The sequence below is a fragment of the Cynara cardunculus genome (genome assembly GCF_001531365.2).
Source record: "Cynara cardunculus var. scolymus isolate 2C chromosome LG 1, CcrdV1, whole genome shotgun sequence".
Taxonomy (NCBI): domain Eukaryota; kingdom Viridiplantae; phylum Streptophyta; class Magnoliopsida; order Asterales; family Asteraceae; genus Cynara; species Cynara cardunculus.
The window spans coordinates 33,286,331-33,308,871 of NC_037528.1; the positions used below are offsets into that span (position 1 = coordinate 33,286,331).

The window sequence follows — 22,541 nt, forward strand, 5'->3', positions numbered from 1 at the left end:
GATGAGAATACATCAACAGTGAAATTAGTTTCATTGTTCGTCTGTATAATGAAATTTGAACCAAATATGGTTCAGTTAATTAAACATTTTCCAAAAATCTAAATAACATGTTTTCGTTAATGAAGTTCGTTTCATAATTGAAATTGGATTCATGGACTCCACAATTCCAAAAATTGAATGACATTGGTTCAACAGTAAAAATTGTTGAAATGTTTTTTAACTAAAATGGAATCGGTTTCATGGTTTCTAACCAAGATGAACTCGGTTTTACATATGAAATTAAATATTGTTCAGTCAATGAAACACTTCAAGAACTGAATAATAATATTTCATTCATTTTTAAATTTGTTTCATGTTTCTAACAAAAATGGAATCGGTTTCATGATTTATAGCCAAGATAAAATTGGTTTTATTAATGAAACCAAATATGGTTCAGTTAATAAAACATTTCAATAACTGAATATTATTATTTCATTAACAAAAAGTAGTTTCATGGCTCCTAACTAAAATGAAATTAGTTTCATTTTTTTAAACATTTTGAAAACAATATAACATGGTTTCATTAATAACATTTTTTTACGAATGAAAACAAAACAATATACTCAAAATCTGGAAAATATCACAACTATATTATATCAATAACCACTTGTGATTTCATAAGAAATAAATTATTACAAATAAACTTTGTAATTGATGTAGCATTTTTAAATTAATAAAAGAATATAAAATATTAATGATAATAATTATATATTAAAATAAATTGATTTATAGTTTATTTAAAAACAATTACTATATTTATTTTTCCATATTTAAAAACAATTAAAAGATTACCAAGATTAACCATTATAAAGTAAAATGACATTTATACCCTTATTCATTAAAAGTAAAGTATAAAATAAAATTATTCTATTAGTTGACAGTAATTTCTATAATTTGCAAGATATGGGTAGTTTGCAATCTAACCCCTCTCTATTGATTGATAGTAGTTTCTATAGTTTTCCAATAAAAATTAGTTGAATGCCCTATACTGTAAGATTTAAGAAGTTTTGATAAACTGTACTAAATGGTTGATACTAAAAAAGAAATTATGAGCCAACTTATTTAATGTTAAGAGAATATTTTGATGTAACAAAAAATCAACTCATCCAATCCTTACGATTTGAGTTGGGTTGGGTTAGGTTGCACTTTTGTTTAGGTTGGATTGTGATTTTTCAACCTGCAAGCATTGTATTGAGTTGTTCAAATGCCTTCAACCCGATCAACTCAACTCATGATCACGATATTAAGCCAGAGACGTCAATAGCATCATTTGGAGATGTTGAGAAACAAATGAAGATTACGGATGAGATGATTAAGACATTGCGAAACAAGGAAATCCCGTGCATTGTCGATTGAAATGTTGTGTGCACTTGAAGACAGAGTTATCTGTAAACTGAATCAAATGATGAAAACAAATTATTAGTCGAAACAGATATCAAATAAAAACCAATAGCAAATGTTCCTTCCATCAAAACTGCATCAATATCTTTTGGTCAAATACGTTCTTTCATCTTCTAAGTCCACTTTTAAACACTACACGAGATAATAACAAAAATGCTTTGGGTTCGATAAAGACGGGGAGACATATCATGATGAAGCGTCTATCGAGTCGTAAGCAGCATCAGCTGCAGATGTGTCCATATCATTCAGACCCAATTCCTCATTCTGTTCCCAACTCCTCTCATATTCCTCAACTGCATAAAACATCAATCCAAGTCTAAATACAAACAATTTTTTTACCAAAGGATGTTTGCTATTTTTCTCTTCAAATGTAGTGCAGGCAAGGTGAATAAAAACAGGTTTAAGAGAAAATAAGAATAAATGGACATTTCACCTTCAACTATACCACTTTGCTTTATGTCTCCTCTGTGTTCTCCAGTTTTTGTTAGGAGGAAAAGGGAAGGAAATTAATGTTGATTTTCCTTTTAAAACTTTCCTCTCAAAATGATTAAAAGAGTATACCCATCAATTACAAACAGATGTACAAATGATAAGGGTATATTTGTAAAAGTTACATCTTTCCTTCGTCACTTCTTTCTCAAAAACACAAATAAAAATTTTCATTTCTTTCCTTCACTTTTCTTTTCTTCCCAAATTCGAAACACAGCATAAAATGCAAGCAAAGCACATATAAAAAACAGTACGGGTGAACATTGGTGATTTGCAAATCCCAAGGTTCTAAATAGTGTGAGAATACGTGTGTGTGTGTGTGTGTGTGTGTGTATAGAGTGTTTCAAATACAAACCATGTCATCTTTACAAACCTTACAAACCAAATCTTGGCCCTTGATTTTAAAATTTAGAGGCGGTTATCAAATTAATTAAAAATGCAGTTAGAGTAAATTTAGGAATTGATTTAATCCACATCATTGATCATATACACGGGCGGACGAGATTGGTTTGTAACAATGACATGGTTCGTATTTGAAACTCCCTCCCTCTCTTTCTCTCTCTCTCTCTCTCTCTCTCTCTCTCTCTATATATATATATATATATATATAGACGGGAAAAGGGAAGATTCAAATGAGAACTGCAAAAGGTTGAGAGAGTAAGAATAAATTATTCATATGTGAAATACCAGTAAACCCGAAAGAGCCTTTGAATCCATATTTGCTTACATTAACCCTTAAACGAATCACCGAATGCACATGTAAATTTATGTTTCTTTTACCAATGATTCACATATGAATCGTTTATTCTACATTTTTTGCCATTCTCATTTGAGCCTTACCTTAAATATATATATATAGTCCCCTTCTTTTACAAACCCAGTAATTCGTACATACTTAACAACCAGTTTTCATGTGTTGTTTCATATATGAAATAACATGCGTGAAATGCAGTGTTAAACCGTATTGTTTCATATGTCAAATGTTTAGGACTACTTTTTCCGCACACAAAACAGTCCTGATCGCTTCATAAGTGAAACAACACTGTATAAACAATGCATATTCAAATGTGAAACAACACATGAAAATTGGTTTGTACATTTGTAAGATTTATTGGGTTCGTAAATGATTATGCGTCTATATATAGAGTTTACAGTAAGTGTTATATTGAAGGTTAATAACAACGTAAAAAGTAAAAAATAAAGCAAGCTTTTAATAAAAAAATAAGAAGTCAAACGACATTTTCAAAAGAACTTGTGCGCCATGGCACATGACACGCCTTATATAGCTCGCCTTTTAGAACCATGGTAAATCCAGAATAAGTTACAAGTTTTATTCGGAAGTAGACTTACTTGTTAACTGATGGTCATCTTTAATATCATCACAAGCCGGAGCAACAAAAGAGTTTGCCAGGGCATCATCCATAATCAAGGTCCAGGGTTCTTCGAGACTCAAAAGCTGGAGAACATAAAGATCAACTTAAAGTCCACTGAAAGGCACAATTTCTATCAAAATATTTGTATGATTACAAACTTAAGTAGACAAGAGTGTTTATCTTCCAAATGAAATGACGTGAAAGATAAGCATATATAACTTTTTTAAATACTCCCCCCACAGAAACCCTATCCAAAAGTGAGCAAATACCAAGTTCTTAAAAAATTTCACATTGGCTTGCCATGTTCAATGGGCAAATTTTAAGTCTGACATTCAAACTCAGGAACAACCATCTAAAGTATTACTCCCTCCATTCTCTAATGGTTGTCCTACTTCCTTTTTTGGGATGTTCATGAACCAACTTATCAAAAAGAACAATGTTACTTATAAAGGGAGGGCAAAATTATAAAAAAAAAAAAAAGTCTAATTTTATAACCACGTGCATACACACGGATCACGTAGACATTGTGTTTCAAAGGCTAAACACTCTCTTATAAGCTTCTTAATGCACTTGTAAGTCTCAGTCCCGCATAACCATATGAACTGAAATACTGATATCCACCTTTTTTGACGCACATGGATGATTGATTATGCAGCAGAATAGTAATAGTGCAAGTAGTTAGTAGGCATATGATGTGACGATTAGTTTGTATAATGATAACCTAAAAACATCATGTACCCAAACCAAAGAAATCAACAATTTTTCAAAAGTATGATAATATATGTATGTATATGTATATCTGTGCAACTGATTATACAACCATTTGAATAGACACCTTAGTAAGCCTAGCTCTGAAGTCTTGCCACTTGCTTTTTCTGCTTTCCTCCAAACTATCTCCAAAAGTGAACCCATGTACTCTCTCGAGAGCTGCAATACACAAACCAATTTGAAAATATAAAGATACCAGGCACCAGCAACATATGAAAAAATGGGGGTAGGAAGAACAAAAGCCAAAACATTATGTTTATAATTGGATTAAATCTTGATAATTTATTGGAGTTTAACAATTAGATAAGGTTGATATTTTGTTACCTCCAAATTTTAGATAGAATAGAATGCTTATTGATCTCACAAAATGCCAAGAAACCTTCTACGTATCTTGTTTGAAATAGTTCCTTATACAAGGCCCCTATAATGTCTTGGGGTAGAGCAATAGTAAGCAGTCAAACCTCGAGTAATCTACAAAGGGTATTTGCCGACTGAAATGATTGTGAGCTGTTATTTAACCATATAAATCAATTAACTGACATCAACTTTTAGGTATTAAATCAATCTGAATATGTGATACAGTGAAATGATCTCTAACGAGACATATAGTTCAATTCTAACTTACAAAGCCTCGTGCTCAAAAAATTTGTAATAGTAAGATAGTTTAGGGTCTGAAATGTAATCTTTATTTTAGGCAGTTAGCTGTTATTTAGTAAGAGGTCAGCAGACAGAGTTAACTGTCACATCATCTCTCTTGTACTAATTATAACTTCACTTCATCAACTTGCAGTGCAATGAAGTCTCCCATTTCCTTCCAACTCCATTAATGGGATTTTAGTATATATCTCATGTGGTATCATGAACATGCTGGGCAACATCACCTTCATTAAAATGAATCCTCACCGGCACATGTATTTGAAACAATATAAATGTATCTGCTTTTGATTTTAGACTTAGTTTTTGGTATAGTGGTTTTGAGGGTTTTGGAACTTGTATCTAATCATTGGGCACCCAAGATATCCAATACCCTCAGTAATAGATAAGGGGCACACCATCTCATACCCTATATAAATTGGGTGAATTCACCATGAAAATTTACCCAGTCCATGTTTACCTGCAATTGGGTTTCCCCTGGGTACCCAATTTCCATGACTACAAATAGACGATGGTTCAATAAACTTCTTTTCTGGTTGGTTGATGCTTCAACTAGTGTCATGCAGATCATTTACTCTTCACCAAGCATACGGATAAAGAATTTTGGTGGGAGGTATAAAGTAGGTGATGTCAACGGCCATATTGGGGAGGTGTGGGCGGATATCAAAGAGTGCATGGGGGTTTCGGCTTTGGTTCATGGAATCAAGAGCCGCGCTCTTGGAGTTCGCAATTGCACATGAGCCAGTGCTATCAAATTTTTGTCTTATAAGCAAGGCAAGCATCACATAACTTTTTGGAGCGGGTAATAACACCCTGATCTACTACATCCATATGTGTAGTATTTGGCAGTAGAGAAAAGGTAAGGATCTAATGATCACGACATTCAGAGTTGAAGTGCATACAAGGAACCCTTAGCATTTAAGATCAAACTAAATTTAATCGTAAACTCATGATGATCTGTAAATTTTTTTATTTTCCACAGCATTCAAAAATGATGCTGGGTTAAAGTTTTCTATTTTTTATCTTTTGAAAAGTCATTAACATATATTGGTGAATTTGAAATATGGGGTGTTTCTTGGTCCCCTCTCCATTGACCGGTTTTTTGTGATAGCGCCTCAGCTTCCAACATAGTTCATCACGCCATGTTGGACTTGATTGCCACTTTGTAAAGAATAGGTCAAGAAAGGCAAATTCTTCCATCTTTTGTGCCTCCCAAGTCTCAACTTGTTGACATCATTACAAAGGAGTTAAGCAAACCTCTTCAGAGTCGACCGTCTTTACAAGTTGAACATATAATCCTTGCATATTGCCAACTCGTGGGAGCACGGGCAAGGAGGGGGGGTGGGGTAGTAAAATATAGTTCAACTCATGCATTGCTCACACGGCTTGAGAAACCGAGAATTTTTCAATTCTCACTTACAGCCCTAGTGATCACAACATGTGTATAATATGATTGCTCATGGTCTAAATTGTAGTTTTTCTATCAGGCAATTGGTTGTTATTCAGTCAAGTGGTTAGTGGTGAAGACTAGACAGAGTTAGTTAGCTTGTCACATCATCTCTCATGTATAAGTACTATTTACCATGAACTTGCAGTCCCATGAACACTTTTTCTTTCATTTCTGTTGATGTTCCATTAATATAGTTTGAGCATAAATCTAATAAACTCCTCAAGTCTTGTTTTAACCACTGGGACTCGGCCATAGGAAACAATTCTCAATTCAGTCTTGGCTAGGGTAGCTTTGCCAACTCCTACACCGGCTAAAGGTACCGCTAAAGCCCAATACCAACAGGGATTTGTGCCAACCTAGTGCCCTTCTACTCAAGGTGTATATTTTACTTCCAATAATATTTGTCAAATTAATTTCTGTGTATAATTGTTCACAATGAAGAACCCACTTTGCCCTGCGTGTAGTTCCTTCATGCACAACCGACTTATACACCTTTGATACTTTGTATATTGTAAGAACTAAGAAGTGACCATGTTCATTTTGAGTCATACTTGTTTAATATTTATCGTCTTTATAATGGATTCCAGTTCTATATTCATTAAGCACCAGTTTAACTTAGGCAATACCTTTCCTTTAATATTCTATCAAAGCTACTCATACCAACTAAATAGCTGTGAGCATGCTTATAATAATGTTTCCATCTTCCTTTTTTCGTAAACTTGGTGCAAAAATCATATCATTAACCCAACTTCTTCTAGTGACTACAAAATTGCAGAGTTCCAAAGCCCATTAAGACCTTCCGCACATGGAAATTTTTTGCTAGGCAATATCCAGATATCCTTCTCTGCTCGAACGAACAATATACCAAGTTAAGAAACTAAACTCAAGAAAATAATTACCTTCACTTATCTTTGTAATTAAACCTTCAACGGTTGTCACGCTTCCTCCCAACGTACCACTGGTTAGCTCCAAATCAATTTCTGGAATTACTACACTGGCAGTATCCGACTGATACAAAAATAAAATTTTAGAACTTATGAACAGCTGGAAGGTTCTCACCAGTCCCAAGTATTGAATAACTTTAACTGAAAATATATCAAAATAAGCTGGTTACAGCTTCATTCTACAATTTGCATTGTATAACTAATTTCAAACAAGAAAAGGAACAACTTATGAAAAAAGAACAAGAGGGAAGGCAATGATATGAAAAGAAACAGCAGATAATATGTATAACAAGATGTCAAGAACATGTCTTGAGAGCAATAATCAAATTAATTTTAGCAAACAGGAGCGATCAATTAGTAGTCACTTACAAGTACACAGAAAAAGCTACATGGAGAACTCATTGCACTTGGGGCAACCTTAATCACTCCATACAATCTTTCTTTCCTTAGATTTTCAAGTGAGATTTTATCATTAATAAAAGCCTTACATGAATAGAGTGGACTAAGAGATCTTCTAAACAACGGAAAACTACATAAAAAAACCTAGATAGCAGAAAATAATGTAGACATAATGGAAAGTCCTAATACAGCAACACTTCTCAGATTTAGAGTATATATGCGTCTCATGCCCAACTTTCTACAAATAATATCAATTTTCACCTTCCTTGAAGCCTTAACAAAAATGTCTTTAAGATGTTGATAGTTCCAGTGAACTAGTGAGTAATCAAGGATTACAAGAAACCAAAAGGTGTGCTACAATAGCAACACAAGTTATGGCAATCTGGTGCAAGAGATTTATTGATTTTGTGTTGAATAAATGAGATATATATATATAGGCCTTTAGTGACAGTTCCTTAAACATCGCCATTAAACAGATTTTTTACATGTGGCAACAAAGGCGACGGTCCAGACCCTCACGTCTGTTTGAACAGGCACAAACAGCCTAGGTAACCATCGCTAAGGAACATTGGCGAAGCGTCGCATATTGATCAAGATGCCCAGGTACAAACCATCATAAGGTTGTGACACCCCTTCACAAGGAGTCATGACTGTTGCCGAACACTCGAACAGGTGCTTCCAAACAGCATACAAACTGAACCGTCATGACTGTTTGGTTCCATGGCCCTTTGATGAGTATGATCTTTGTCCGTTCTATAACATTATGTACCCCACTTTTCTCTTGTGTTTTACACCCTTAAATGGATGATTCGAGTCTTTTTTGTTACGATTTTATATCTTTCTTGTTTGGAGCTTGAAAGTGGAAATAATCTATTTTGGTGAGTTTTGGGCTGAATATTGAAACTGCTGCGGCATCAAACTGAGTACTGTGGAGGGATGAAGCAGCAGAAGATGACTAAAACTTCATAATCTTTTTTAAGGATTTACTTTCAATGATCCTATCCACTCCATGATGAAGAAAAGTTGAATTCAAGATGATACAAGCGAATATTGATGGAGTTGGTACGAAAACTTGAGTTGATAGGGCATCTCTAGTAGTAATTTAATTAGATTCCTGGTGGTGTAAACCCTTGGATAATAGGTTATGTGACTAGTACTTATTTTTGTTGTTAATTGCTCTCCTCTTTGTATAAATAGGGGACTACTTCATCTTTAATTATCATGAGATAATAGCTCAAAGAGCTATTTAGTTTAGTTACTATTACCTTTTAAAGTTTGAATCAAATTAATTTGAATCTTTTGGTACTCTTCGCTGTTGCTACAACAACCATCTTAATTCTTGTTATTTACTTTAAATGTCTTTACATTCAATCTTTGCATTTATGTCTTGTATTTCATTTCAAGCAATGATGAGCTAAATACCTAGCTTAGGTGTGAGGGGAAGGTTGGAAGAGTAGGCTAATGTGCTAGTGGATAATTGCTTTCATAAGAGCTATTTATTCCACTAGTCACTATAAACTTTAATGTTTCATTTGGGCAATCTTTGACAAGTTGACAATTCGTTATTTTGACCAAATGAGTTGAGTTCAATGTTGCCACCGTAAATACAAAGGTTTAGAGAGTTATAGAAATGTTGCGACGCCGACAGGCTTCAGCAACTGATGCAGTTAACTCTATATGGGAATAAAGGTAAGATTTAGCCATGCTCGGATTTGTGTTCATCATAGATACATTGAGGACATTGCCGGTGAGTGCCTAATTTCAAAAGAGAGTCGTTAGAAACAATGGTGGGAAAAGAGAACTATTACTGCAGCATCCCATTGAGTCATGCTATAGCAAGGTCCTCTGGCAATTTAAGACGAAAATCCAACTGGATTTTGCACCAATGCTTTTATTTTACTTGTTATTACTTTCATCAGTTTTGAACTTACAAAAAACCAATTTCTTCGACTTCACCATCTGAAATTAGCTTTTCACCATGAGATCTTGCAACTTAAGAAACCTATTCCTGTGGAATGCGATACTTGGTTATTACCATTTTATTGCTTGTTTTAAGACGGTATTGAGGAGACATCTATACTTGCATGGTTATTCGATTACCATAGCCTTTTGGGGTTGTGTAAATTTAACAACACCCTTTATAGCCTGAAAATGAATTTTGCGGCCCGAAATGGCCCTTGATGATGCATGTGTTTGAAGTGCAAAGTATGCCATCTGAGCACCACATTGTGCCCCCGCCCACAGTCGCACTCATAAGGGTTTGTTGCACCCTTGTGGAGCCCCCACCATTTCCCATAATTGAAATTTAATAAGAAAACGGGCCAACTTATATACACTCATTTATTTCACTCTTCCACCTATGTGCCACCAAACCAATTTTACACACCAGCACTGCTAAGTATTTCATTTCTATTTTAGAAGATGGTGTGTATGCTCGCAGAGAAATTTGCAAAAAATCAAGATGACTCAACCTTATGCATTTGAAGGTTCCTAATGCCACGTGGATACAAGAGATGAGGCATCAGAAGGTTATCCAAGGGTCAATTTAAGCTATAAAATGGCTAAGCATCAATTAATCTTCAATTATTTCCTTTCCCTACAACTAGTATTCAAATCTAAGAGCTTGAAGTAATTGTGTGGTTTCTTTTCATTGCATCCATTACTCATCCAATCACGTTCCACTCAAGACCTATGAGGACTTAGCATCTCCAGAGGAGTTCAGCTACACCTAGAGGTGGTTTATCACTTTATCTGTTGTGGGTTGAAAATCCAAAGTTGTCTGATTTTTCATGGTTCCTCTAGTCTATTTGTTTAAATCTTATAACTTTGGTAGTTATGTTTTCCTATAGTTTAGGTTTTGTTGGAATGTAGTTGTAGTTACTTAGTTATGTTCTAGTTAACTAATGAATTCCCTGAGTGAGCTATGTTTCACTTGTGTTTACTTCATATTGAGGTTATACTTTAAAGGCCTAAATTTTGCTTTAACTTCACTTCTACTCTAGAGAGCATGCCATTATTGCGTTAATCATATGCACACAAGGTATTTAAGGTGCAGCTTTTAACTCCCCAAACTCAATGAACAATAATGATGGTTGTGCCATCCTCAGAAAATTTTCTAAATTTGGTTAGTTTTCATAACTCAGAGATTCTTCATCAGCTATAGAAGGCCTCACCATCTACCATAAAACACGACAGTTAATCCATACAAACCTCGTGATCGTCCTTGATAAGATGATCTTCAAATCTAACTAAGGGAGACGTCAAGATCGAATAGCACCAGCAAGGACAATATACATCCAAAATAGAGGTGGTAATACTATTGACTGTAAAAAAAATAAAGAAGTGACTCACCAAAAGTCTAAAACTAATCATTGAAGTGTAATACCTCCAGAGCATCTATAGCCTTTTGCAATACAAGAGTAACCAACAAAGACACTTAAGAGACAATGGGCCAAGTGGATAAGTTGTGAGAAAACCATACGCATAAAATATTTTGGACACTATGTGGAATAAGATGCTCTTAGGTACATGACATTAAGACTGCATCTATATCGCAATCCATTACATTAAGGTTTTGAAGTCAAGAGTAGGATTACTTTTACTTTATCCTTATAAAGTGTTTTGACTAATAAATGGAATTGAGTTTTGTCTTGCACCAATCTAGAGGCCTAAGCCCATTTGGCCATTCCTAAATAATAATCTAGAATAGTTAAGCAGAGATACTTTGGGTACTCCTGATAATAAATATCGAGTATAGAGTGAGAGAACAGGAGAGTGAATGATAAATGGAACCGAGTTTCAACATAAGCACCAATTTGCAAATGCCAGTCCAAGATTTTATTTATAAATTATTTTTATTGGAGAGTGATCATTTACCCTATATTAATAGAAGATTAAATAATTGTTGTATGAGAACAATAGATAAAGAAAAAAAGCTATATTCAATGATATAAGAAAAACACGGCAGAAAATTAATCGAAAGCCCTAACATATCAACACAATAGAATGACACCTACATAAGAAAACCACTAAAAAACTAAGAGATCCATCTACATCAATGATCAAACGTCCAAAAAGGCATGGTATAATAATAAATTATATCATTTTGTGTTACAAACCCAGAAACACAGTTATTTGAAGTATTGTCACACATAAAATCATGAACTAGAAATCACTTTGGAGAATGGGCTAAATATCCAAAAATAAACAACTGTTTGAGCTTGCGGAGAGTAAAGCAAAGAAAATGCATTTGCCATTTTTCTAATTGAGGCTCCTTTAAATCCAAGTTTTATAAAAACAAAAATAACACTAGGTGTTGCTACATCATGCAACTAGCAATATGCATCACCCAGCAGATTATAAAGAGAAGAGAAAGAAGATCGAATTACAAAATCACTCCTTGCAATAAGCAGCATAAATTGCATTGAGGCCACGTTTTGGAAAACAAGGCAAATTTAATGGCAGTCCACATATCAATTTAGAGGGAACATACCTTTATCACATCACGGCTCAAGTCACCTAAGTTTTTCACAGTAACAGAAATTTTCTTTCCCTTGGCAGGAATAGCACCGCCAGACTTCAACTGCAGGAAATGGGATATACTGTGAGAATATCTAAAGGATATCATAAAGAATAACTTTAAAATTCCATGTACAAACTCCCACACTAAAGTGGAAAAAGAAAGGTAAGACAGAGAAAAATAAAATAGAATGCCTACAAACCTCAGAATTACGATAGCCACAAGCATCACATGTAGATGCCATGACGATTACTTCTTGAAAGTAAGGGATTTCTAATTGAAGTCAAGTTAAACCAATATCTGAAAGAAACATGCATATAAAGAGTAACAACATAGCCCCCTTAAAAACAAATTCGACCTAACGCGTTAAATCAGTAAGCTCCCCGTCTTCAATCCTCATGAAGCACTCCTGAGACTTCACATGTAAAGGTATTTTAAGGTTTAGGAAGGGACCAAAAAAAGAAATAAAACATCTTCAGCTCATGAAACAACCATCTCCCATGAGACAAATAAAACTTTTCCTGCGAGTTAACAAATGGTCGCTGGATTTAGGTCAACAATGATGTCAACATCCAAGAAAAGCACAACAAGGAGGACAAAGCAATACATCCAACAAAGCAATATTCCATGCATGCACATATATCTTTGTAAAAGGTATGAAGACAAGAGGATCAAGCCACATAATATCAAAACCATTTACAATACAAACAATAACATCCTTCTGCTCTAATGCCAAAACCTCATCATTCCCATCATGAACCATTTTACCTAGTTCCCTCGTAAAATTGTTATACAGACTTGGGCATGATGCTTAGACTAGAAAAAGGGGCATCAGTGAGGATGGAAAGGGAAACAAAGGAATCAGCTACAAACAGCTTAACCAAACCATATATCCCTGGAGGTAGGGTCTGAGGAGGGTATGATGTAGGCAGACCATGCCTCTACCCCTAGGGGTAGGATTCCATGAAGATCCGCGGCTTAAACATATTTTTAGAAGGTTACGAAGGGACCAAAAATAGTTACCGGAACAAACAGAATACAAGGAAAAGTTAGAAAAGCTTATCCAACATTGGAAAATGGCATAAAAGTAAAAGGTGCACAAAAGGCCATGGAAAGTACAGGACAAGAGAGCGAGAAACATATAAAATAGTACATACAGAGAGTACAATGCACAAGAAACAGACATACAAAGAGAAACTCCTATCCACAAGCCCTGGGCTACCTAATCCTAGAAGCTGTCCTAATAACAGACTCTACCCAAAATCCGCTACCCTAATGTGTTGTCTCCAAGCAGCTAAAAGTAGTTTCTTTCATGCAAATTGAATTGAGCCCAACTAAAGACTTTCTTTCTAGAAGCAGGCAACAAAAAGGTGGAAAGTACTTGGTAGAAGTTAACAGTAAGGCTTAAGATGTTGGTATCAGTAAAAAAATGATTTCATACAAAAAGGGTCATTGTTAAGCATGGAAAGATAACCGAAGGAATCAGACACAAGAAGTTTCTTTCAAATAAATTGAATTTAATAGCCAAACTAAAAACAGGCTTTCTCAAAGAAAGTGAAACGAAAGGGAAAGTACTTGGTAGAAGTTGAAGATTAGATGTTAAATATTTCTATCTGCGAAATAGTAATTAATACCACTTATATCTTATACTAATTTTATTAGATCTTTGTTTGTTCTTCAAGAAACAAACCAAACATATTTTATCTTGTTGAAGGCAAGAAAAGAGGATACTGGTGAGGAACATGCGAGTTTCACAGCTTACAGCACAAGCACCACATGTTGATGGGAAAGTCATCACCTGTCAACAGAAACTTAAAAGATTAAACATATTCTTGATTTATCTCAGTGACTTCTTGATGGTTAACTTACCTCTTCTGGTGCCGTATATCGAAACAGAGCTTCAGCGAGTTCTGCACTATTTCCTTGGGCTATTGCTCGACGGCCAGCCACTGCTCCAACTGACCCATGTGGTTCAACAGTTGCTTGAGATGGAAAATTATTTGATAATGCTTCATTGCCAACTTCTGCTGATTGTGTTGGATCAGCAACATATCCTAGCAATCCTTGTTGCTCACGAGTTCGGTCATAGAACTCAATACTTAATGATGGATCTGGAGATGGGGCAAAACTGTTGCCAAAATGTACTGCTTTTAGTAGAAAATTTTAATAAATAGAAGAAATTATTTCAACCATCTAACAAACTGCAATGTAAATGAAAGTATCATGAATGATTCCCCCTAACCCAACCACCATATGCCTCTAAGATATAATAGAATATAGGATGCTAAAATGTTTAGTACAGAGATGGACAAAGTATTATTAGGAGAATTGCAAAGAGCTGTCATAGCTTTCACAAACCAAAGAAAAAAAATCATGAGTGCATTTTCAGCAGAACATCATAATATATCTTTACATGAAAGAGTAACTTACGGATTCTCTACAAAACTGTTACCAGCAGGATCATCAAGGATGAAAGTAAAAGACAAATTTCCTATGGCACACTCTTTTAATTTTAGTATAAACTGGTCTATTGCCTCCGCAGTTTGAGGATCCACTTTCTGAAAGATGGCAGCATGTGAAAGTCAGGCCACAGGAAAGGACAACTAGAAGAGGATATCATGGAAGGTTGCAGTGCCAAATGAATAAGTACCTTTCTCTCTTCTTGAAGGATTTGCAATTCTTCAGAAGCTCTTAGTAATATCCCTTCCACCTGAGGCAGATAACCTAGACGTGTCAGTATGCTCCAGGATACAAAAACTATTCTCACCAATATATATTCTACTGATGACTGCTCAGCCAAAGAATACAGTGCATAACTGAATAGGACACGCTCACTAGAAAATCAGCTCAGGCTAACTAGACAAGTTAGCAAGCTGAATGTGAGCAGGCTTTTCATGCTCATAGATAAAAAAGACAAGTGCTGAGAAGAAAAATATTATCCCTGAATCCTTTATAAAAATATTCCACGGATAGCAGCAAAAAATGAAAAGCTATATTTAAAGATCAATATGGTTATCTCTCAATACAAAATGTATTTTTTCCATTGACCGATGCATGCTTATTATCTGTGGAACAGTAGGTATGCCATCTTATGGCAATACACGATAGATCAAACACAAACAAGCTCCGCTCAAGATTGCTTCACGACTGAAGTTTGGTTCAATGACAAAGTCAAAGCATGCTCTAAACAAGCTGCAACCAATCCCTTCCCAGATATTAAGTTCAAGCATTTGCATTAAGAAAATGGTTGGAAGTGTGTCAATATGGGCATGACAGCATCTTTTCAAAACAGATCAGACAACAAAAAGTGGCTATTAATGGAGATTGTTATCTCATTATTACAAAGTGAGAACTAATACACTTCGATATCAATGTCTATTTTATAGAGAAAGGTGAGGAAGAAAAATGGACAACAAATTAAAACACAATAATTTAATCAGCTCAAATATTTAGGTTACATCCGAGTGGAGACAACATGAGGGTTCAACAGATTTCACAAAAGACCAAGCCCTAGCAACCTTCAAAGATATCTCAGTGAAAGTGAATCTCATAAACATAAGGCCTAAAATACACCACAATCCCAAATACTAGAATGCGAAAAAAACATGTGAGCTCAAGTTGAATATGAAATAAAGAAAAGCATGAAGCAAAAGCCATATGAGGTGATAAAATAATAGGAAATCTCCTTCAACAGAAAGGTAAAGCAAAATTAAACAAAATCTGAGGGAATCATGCACATGCTAGAGTTTAGGGAAGTTAAAATTTTAGTTTTCTCTCCATATATCAAACACAAACATGAGATGTTCCTTTAGTCACATATTTAATAGGAATACACAGGAATCAACACTCAAGTAAGCAGTAAGAAAACTATGCAAATTATGGTAAAAAAAGTATGATCCCATTCTATACATGAAACATCATCTTGATATTTGTAGAATACAGTAGGATTCAACTTGTCAAGAAGGTATATGCAACATTTAACTAAGCCAATAGAAACATAACATAGAAATAGGAGGCTTATTCATTATTTGCTATCAGGAAACTAGAGAACTGAAAAGCTATACAGATATATGTTACTGTATCAAGATAAGTCCTTGCAAAATACAAACTCAAGGCAACCCCAAATTCTCCCATGTAACAGAGATAAGATGCATGAATTCCAATTTGCCAAGGATTATGTAAATGTCACCAAGAAAGAATAATGCAACAGCACACTTGCAAGAAATGCAAAGAACTCAAGTGAGCATGAGATAGAATGCGTACAGTAGATAAAGATCCACGTTGTGCCTCTGGAGGAATCTCAAAGTCCAGTTGAGGAATCTACACGCATATAAAAAAGAAGCCAATTGATTTCAACATTCTTGAAAAAGCATAACTACAACATTCAACATACTTTCATCATTAATCTAAATCAATCTTACAGGGAAGAGGGACTGCAACATCCTCGTAACATGAACTTTAGACATAGTCTAAACAAATGTAAAATACATTCAACTGGGAGTGCAAGAAATCAATGTGTCACACATATATTTGGATAAACTAGTTTCAGAGAATTGTAAGTTGACTCAACACATGATCATATTTTAGGATATTAAAGCATATACTTCTTGGTCTAAAGATGCATCCCAAAAACATAAGATAGCCAATGGGGCAATTGTCTTTTAAAATATATAACCAGTACATAACCTCCAACAAACCTGGGGTTTACATGCAATCGGTTTCCTGAAACGTAACTACCACTCAAAATGAAAGTCTCTCCAATAATCATATAATTCTACTTCCAAAGGAACCCGTTCACACAGTTACTCGGTGAACCTATTCCTGATGCTTTCAGTGCTAGTGGAAGCAGTGCATAACGTAAGGAAACTGAAAATTTATCCAAAATTTTAACCTTTCCCATCACTACAATCATAGAAGACCATAGGTACATGATATAAAAAGTGTAGTTAAGAATGGTTTGCTAACATCATAAATGACTCGTACACAACGGAAATGGTCCAAGCTAAATGGAGTTGGAAAATGATGATTTTTCTGATCTGTGTGATGTAGTTATAATGAATTAAGAACACCAAAATGTAAAAAACCTAAGCTATTTAGAGAAGATATTTTTCTATGTGTCTGCAAGAGAGAAAGAAACTGATGTTACAGTGTCTACATGTGAGTTAACATGAGCAAGCGAGTCCATATGTTAGTTTGGCATACGAAGAGATGGTAGTGTGTCTACCAATAACAAATATAGACTTGTTCCTCATTTCCTTTGCTGCCTACTTTTCCCATTGTCATCCTAGTTGTTATTGAAGTGAATTACTTTAAAACCAGCAAATCAGGAAGTCAAACATACTAGCTGATGTTCCACTTCTTTAACATGAAATTCTACCCTAAGTATTCAGCTGGCGAAACTTATGAGGATCAGCAACATGTTTTAGGTGGAAAAAAATTGTGAACCAATAATCAAGATGCTCCGGCATAAAAGAGGAAAACATATAACATATCAAATAAAAAAAATGTTTTCCTCTGCTATAAGCATGAATTTTGGTAAATATCCCTGAAATTAAACAAAAGGTAGCCCCATATTACGGTATAGCATTGGCATGCCACAAAATAAATCAATAGAAGAAAATATGGTTTTAAACAAACAAAAGCCTAAAGCAAAATGGAATAAAATGGACATCATGGTGCTTTCAGTCTTTCGACGAAAACAACCAAGGACTGAATTCTTTTAGTGTCCAATCGACAATTCTATCTCATTTGAGACATTACTACAATGACCAAGATCACCTGACTCATCCATCAATAAATCTAGGCCAATAGTATTCAGAGCGACTAAAAGGTAAATTCAGTATTCCATATTGCAAGTAAACTGAACACAACCGAATACCTTGATTGTGGCAGTCTCAGATTTTACGACTTGACGATTAAGCATCTGCATTTGGGCAAAGAAAAACATTAATATAATGTTTTAATGAATGTGATTCCTAGATATACTTGTGAAAGAAAAAAAAAGAATAATCCTTGTCTACAGACTCTAACCAGAAAGATATACACTCAGTGAAATTTTCCAAGATCACAAAAGCTGGCATGGAATTTTTGTTGAAACGATATCAGACAATTTGCTCCAAAGATGCTACAAAATAACAGTTCGATGTCCGTTCATTGTTCTAAACACATAAGCCCTAGCCTCCCTATATTATGTCCAAATTACAACATGTAGGTAGGCCATTAATATCATAACCCACATTGACTGTCTGCCTCTGCATTTGATCAAATCAGATATTATGTCCATGCAATATCATCGTTATGAAAAAAGCACATCACAAATATACTTGGTACAGTATCATAATTACTTCTAATTCATCTTCTGGCCCATCTAAATTATAACCAAATTCTGAGCGGAAACAAAACAGGTTTTATTCCCTAAGCATCCACTTCTACTTCCCTCAACCTTTTGATCACCTGACGCAAATTCCACACGGTAACGAGACCCTCGGGGCTGTATCTCACCAGCAAACTGCACCTCATTATTCCTAAAGAAAAACAGAAAAAATTAACATTTTTCAACTATTAACGAAACCTTAGGTCAAAGCCATCACCTAAAAGGCACTCAAAGTGAAATCACCAACATTATACCCCCAAGGTTGCAAAAAAGTACAGTGACTTTGAGGTCAAACGGAATACATTTAAAACTGAATATTAGTATGGAACTATGGACTCTTCCAATTTTTAAGAAAATAACTACATTTTATTTGAAAAAATACTAAGATAAAACAAGTTGTTGAACTTTGCAATGTTCCATCTCGGTTCTAAACTTTGAAGTCATCCATTTTGATCAGAGCAAGCAAATCACGTCCTTTCAGGAACAGATGGCATATATGATTGTTACAAGCATCACATGAAGCTAAAAAAACTAAAAGAACTTACCTCTCGCCACAGTGAGGGCATTCAAAGGCTGACAACAATATCTGCATTAAAAACGAAAAACTTAGCTCTCACTACAAAAAGAGAAATATTTTCTCTAGTATAAGATAGGGAAAAAATTCGTCATCTGCCATAGCAAGTTTGACATTGAAAAAACAGCATTCAACGTGATTTTATCAAAGTTGGGTTTGGAAAAATACACAAAGACTACGTCAATTGCTGTTTTATCATACTAAACTTGCAGCAAGGAAATTAATTCAACTGGAGAATAACTACATAGTAACCAAAAGTTAATTATACCTTTCTAAAGTGCGGAATCAATGTCAACAGAAGTCTTGTTGTCCCCTGTTGATATGAGCGATGTGAGAAAAGTAGTCATGGAGCACCCACAAACCCATACACATATATGGATACTTAATAAAAAAATGAGACGATATGAGCTTTTATATGAACTGGCAGTGGGTAAATTTTGACTTGAAAACTGATACAAGTTCCTTGCTGGATAATCATATACTAATACACCCATATTTTTTCCTTATAAAAATATAACGCCAACCTCAAGGTTACATGGACAATTGGTTGAACCATTGCCATGCCAACCCGGTCATGATCACAGGCGAATTCAACATAGTTCTTTTACTAATTTTGGTCTAACCCTTTGAAAATTGAAATTTATCCATCCAGACTCCCAAAATTTAACCACCAAATATAGACAGTAAAAGTCTAATGTAATCTCAGAAAATCATAATTTAGCACACATTCATTAGCCTCACATAAAAGATTTAAACAATCCCTTCATAAATTAACACTTGGCGCAATTCAGTTTGTAAACTTCTGCTTGTACTTTCAACAAAAGTTTACAATAAAAAGACATAAGAATCGGATCATTTTAAAAGAATTTTTCTGGTTCCATCTCCCAAGGGGCTCAAGTTAAACCACTCCCTTCGCCCCAAGTAAATGCAAAACTTACTATTTTGGAAACATATCCTTTTGAGAGAGATTCTTTTGCAAATTTACCAGTTTCCCATTAACAATACATATTTGAGATTAATTATGGTGCACAAGTTTTCTGGGCTTTGTGTTATGAGAGGTATTATAGATATTGATACTTGAAATATGTGTTAAATATCAGTTTTCTTTTCTGGACAGACTTGAAAAAAATATTAAGTTTGTAACAGTTGCTACCAACTGAAAAATTATGTGCCAAATTGCAATTTCTTGGGACATGAAAGACACATCACTATTCTGGAAAAGCTTATATTTCACATCAATTTGATACCAAAACATCCTGTTTCAAGCTCAAATCAACCTGTAGCTTCTTATCCTCAAATAAAGGTGATTACATATGTAGGTACATTTGTGCGTATGTGTATAGAGAGAGATAGAGAGTACGTTTTCGTGGCAGCGCATACAGAGGCTTTCCAGCTGGTACACAGGAGAATCATCATCGCCGGTAGAAATGGCCTCAACCACCGACCTCACGTCCAGGATCGGTGCTGCGTCATTGGATGCTTCCATTTGCAAATTTGCTTCGCACTCTTACTCCGGCGCACGAATAAAGAACCCTCCGTCAATTTAACCTACACAACTATTATAAAATTCTTTGCCTGTATTCGTTTCGTCGACGTCCCTTTATGCCTTTCGTTTGTTCTATAAACATCATCATTAGAATTATTGTAGGAATTGAAGTTTCTTTATGATATGGAAAACAAACATCACCATAACAGAAACTGAAAGTATAAAGTTTCAACAGAGACTTGAGAGTATGTTTTCTTGAAATTCTGAAAAAGAAAAACCCCAATGTCTTACAAGATGGAGCACACATATTAGTGTAATCAACTTGAGAGTTCAAGCATAAACCACATTAGTTTAAGAGGGGGGGGGGGGGGGGGGGGGGGAAGCTAGACTTGTGCTGATGTTGTTCATTGACAAACACAGAGAAGGAGATGCATAACTGCATAAGAGGGATTCACCATACCTAGACAACAGTGGGAAGGAGGACAAAGGGGCGCCGGAGCTTGCTGCACAGGCGAGATGGAGAACAAAGGGGCAGAGCCGCACGGTGCAGTATAGGGATGCTACGTATTACGATCAGGGTTTTTTGTGGGGGTGTTTGGGATTTTTTTTTTTTTTTTTATAGTGCTTGTTAACTTATATCAAATCTGAGTTTGTAAAAGTGTTTGGATTAGCTTATAACAGTGTCAAAAAATAATAAGTTGATAAGTTTTTTTTAGTATTTGGAAAATTTTGTTTATATATGTAAAATGACCAAAAAGGACAGTACTTATTAACTTATTTGATTTTTTAACATGTAAACATTTATTTTTCATCATTTATAATAATATGTTTGACAAAAATTTATATCAATAAGATTAATAATTTATATCAATAAGATTAATAATTAACAAACATTAATAAAACAGGGTTAAAATGGTAAACTGGTAATAAACAGTTTTTCATAAGTCAAGAAGGTTTAACTTATCAAAAACTGTTTATTACTTGTTTGGCACCGGTATAAGCAGTTTTATTTTTCCTCATTCAAACATTAGCATTTAGCTTATCACCGGTACCAGACTAAAATAAGTCAAAAAGCAGCTAAAATAAGCAATCTCAAACACCCGCTCAATGGTTTGTAATTTATCGGTCCTTTGGTAGCTAAGTAGACATTAGATGTGAGCATACGTGAGTACCCGTCCTATTTGAATCGGAACCAGCAGTTCTTGAGATATTGGAACCGGAATCGGAACATGTTAGAGCGGTTCTTGAATTTTTTGAACCGGAACCGTCGCTACCGGTTCCGGATACCCGCTTCCTAAAATATTAAATTTGTTATTTATAAATAAAAAAATAAAACATTGTCAAACCACTAAATAAATAAACAAAAATACAAATTATACGGAATAATGGTTACAAATATTGTTTAACGAATACAAACCATAATAGACTAATAGTAAATGTTGAAAGTTTAACGATTACATACTATATAATTTTAAATGTTCAAAGTTTAACGATTATATACTACGAATTCAATTAAACATGAAAAAATATGAATCATTTTATCTCGAGACTGCGATGATTCTGAATCTCGTTTCAAATTCTCACGGTAAGAGGCCTCAGGCTTGAGAGTATGAGTCGATGAGGCGTAGAGGCAGGACCAAAAATCTAATCTAGCGTTCTAAGTTCTTGACCTAATTTAAATTTAGTATTAAAAGAAAAATAATTATTTTTTTAATTGAAAAATATCGGGTACGCGCCGGTTCCGGTTTAGGGTACCCGCCGGTTCCAGGTACCTGGTCCCGGAACCGGTTCCGGCGGGTAACGATTCTGAAAAATTGAGAACTAGAATCATTCTCAATTGGTTCCGTATTTTAGGAACCGGAACCACTCATATCGGTTTCGTTCCGGAACCGGTAGTTTCAAGGCAATTCTGGTTTCGCAAGTGGGTACCCAGTTCCACTGCTCACTCCTAGTAGACATGCACGGGCATATGTTTATTGTTTGATACATCTAATATCGTACGAGACAAAACTAGACAAGTTACCTCAAAAGTTATTTGATGATTTTAAATATTATATAATAGTTATAATTAA

The 22,541-nt window shown here is 34.8% G+C and overlaps 1 protein-coding gene across 6 annotated transcripts; it reads right to left on the reverse strand.

Annotated features, from left to right (window-relative positions):
- Window positions 1–1,405: 1,405 nt before the first annotated feature.
- On the reverse strand, window positions 1,406–20,998 carry LOC112514408 (zinc finger protein ZPR1-like). 6 transcript variants are annotated; one of them, XM_025120883.1, is made up of 17 exons: window positions 20,930–20,998; window positions 20,344–20,531; window positions 19,252–19,296; window positions 18,955–18,995; window positions 18,479–18,560; window positions 17,915–17,959; window positions 16,300–16,356; window positions 14,687–14,746; window positions 14,467–14,594; window positions 13,906–14,164; window positions 13,768–13,834; window positions 12,239–12,309; window positions 12,010–12,099; window positions 7,074–7,182; window positions 4,138–4,229; window positions 3,280–3,385; window positions 1,406–1,733 (listed from the first exon to the last, which is right to left on the reverse strand). In XM_025120883.1, the coding sequence occupies exons 2-17, from the start codon at window positions 20,467–20,469 to the stop codon at window positions 1,627–1,629; spliced, it is 1,485 nt and encodes a 494-aa protein (XP_024976651.1). In that variant the 5' UTR covers window positions 20,470–20,531; window positions 20,930–20,998; the 3' UTR covers window positions 1,406–1,626. The 6 variants fall into 6 exon arrangements, with proteins under 6 accessions (XP_024976651.1, XP_024976641.1, XP_024976659.1 ...); XM_025120873.1 differs by having other exon boundaries at window positions 20,344–20,601; window positions 20,930–20,986; XM_025120891.1 differs by having other exon boundaries at window positions 20,344–20,539; window positions 20,930–20,958.
- Between the last annotated feature and the right edge of the window lie 1,543 nt (window positions 20,999–22,541).

Coding starts and splice junctions, on each gene's coding strand:
- LOC112514408 (XM_025120883.1), bottom strand. CDS start 20,469: ATGGAAGCATCCAATGACGCAGCACCGATCCTGGACGTGAGGTCGGTG. Junction 14,165..14,466: donor AACAGTTTTGTAGAGAATCC/GTAAGTTACTCT, acceptor TTTTGGCAACAG/TTTTGCCCCATCTCCAGATC. Junction 4,230..7,073: donor AATTACAAAGATAAGTGAAG/GTAATTATTTTC, acceptor TGTGTATTGCAG/CTCTCGAGAGAGTACATGGG.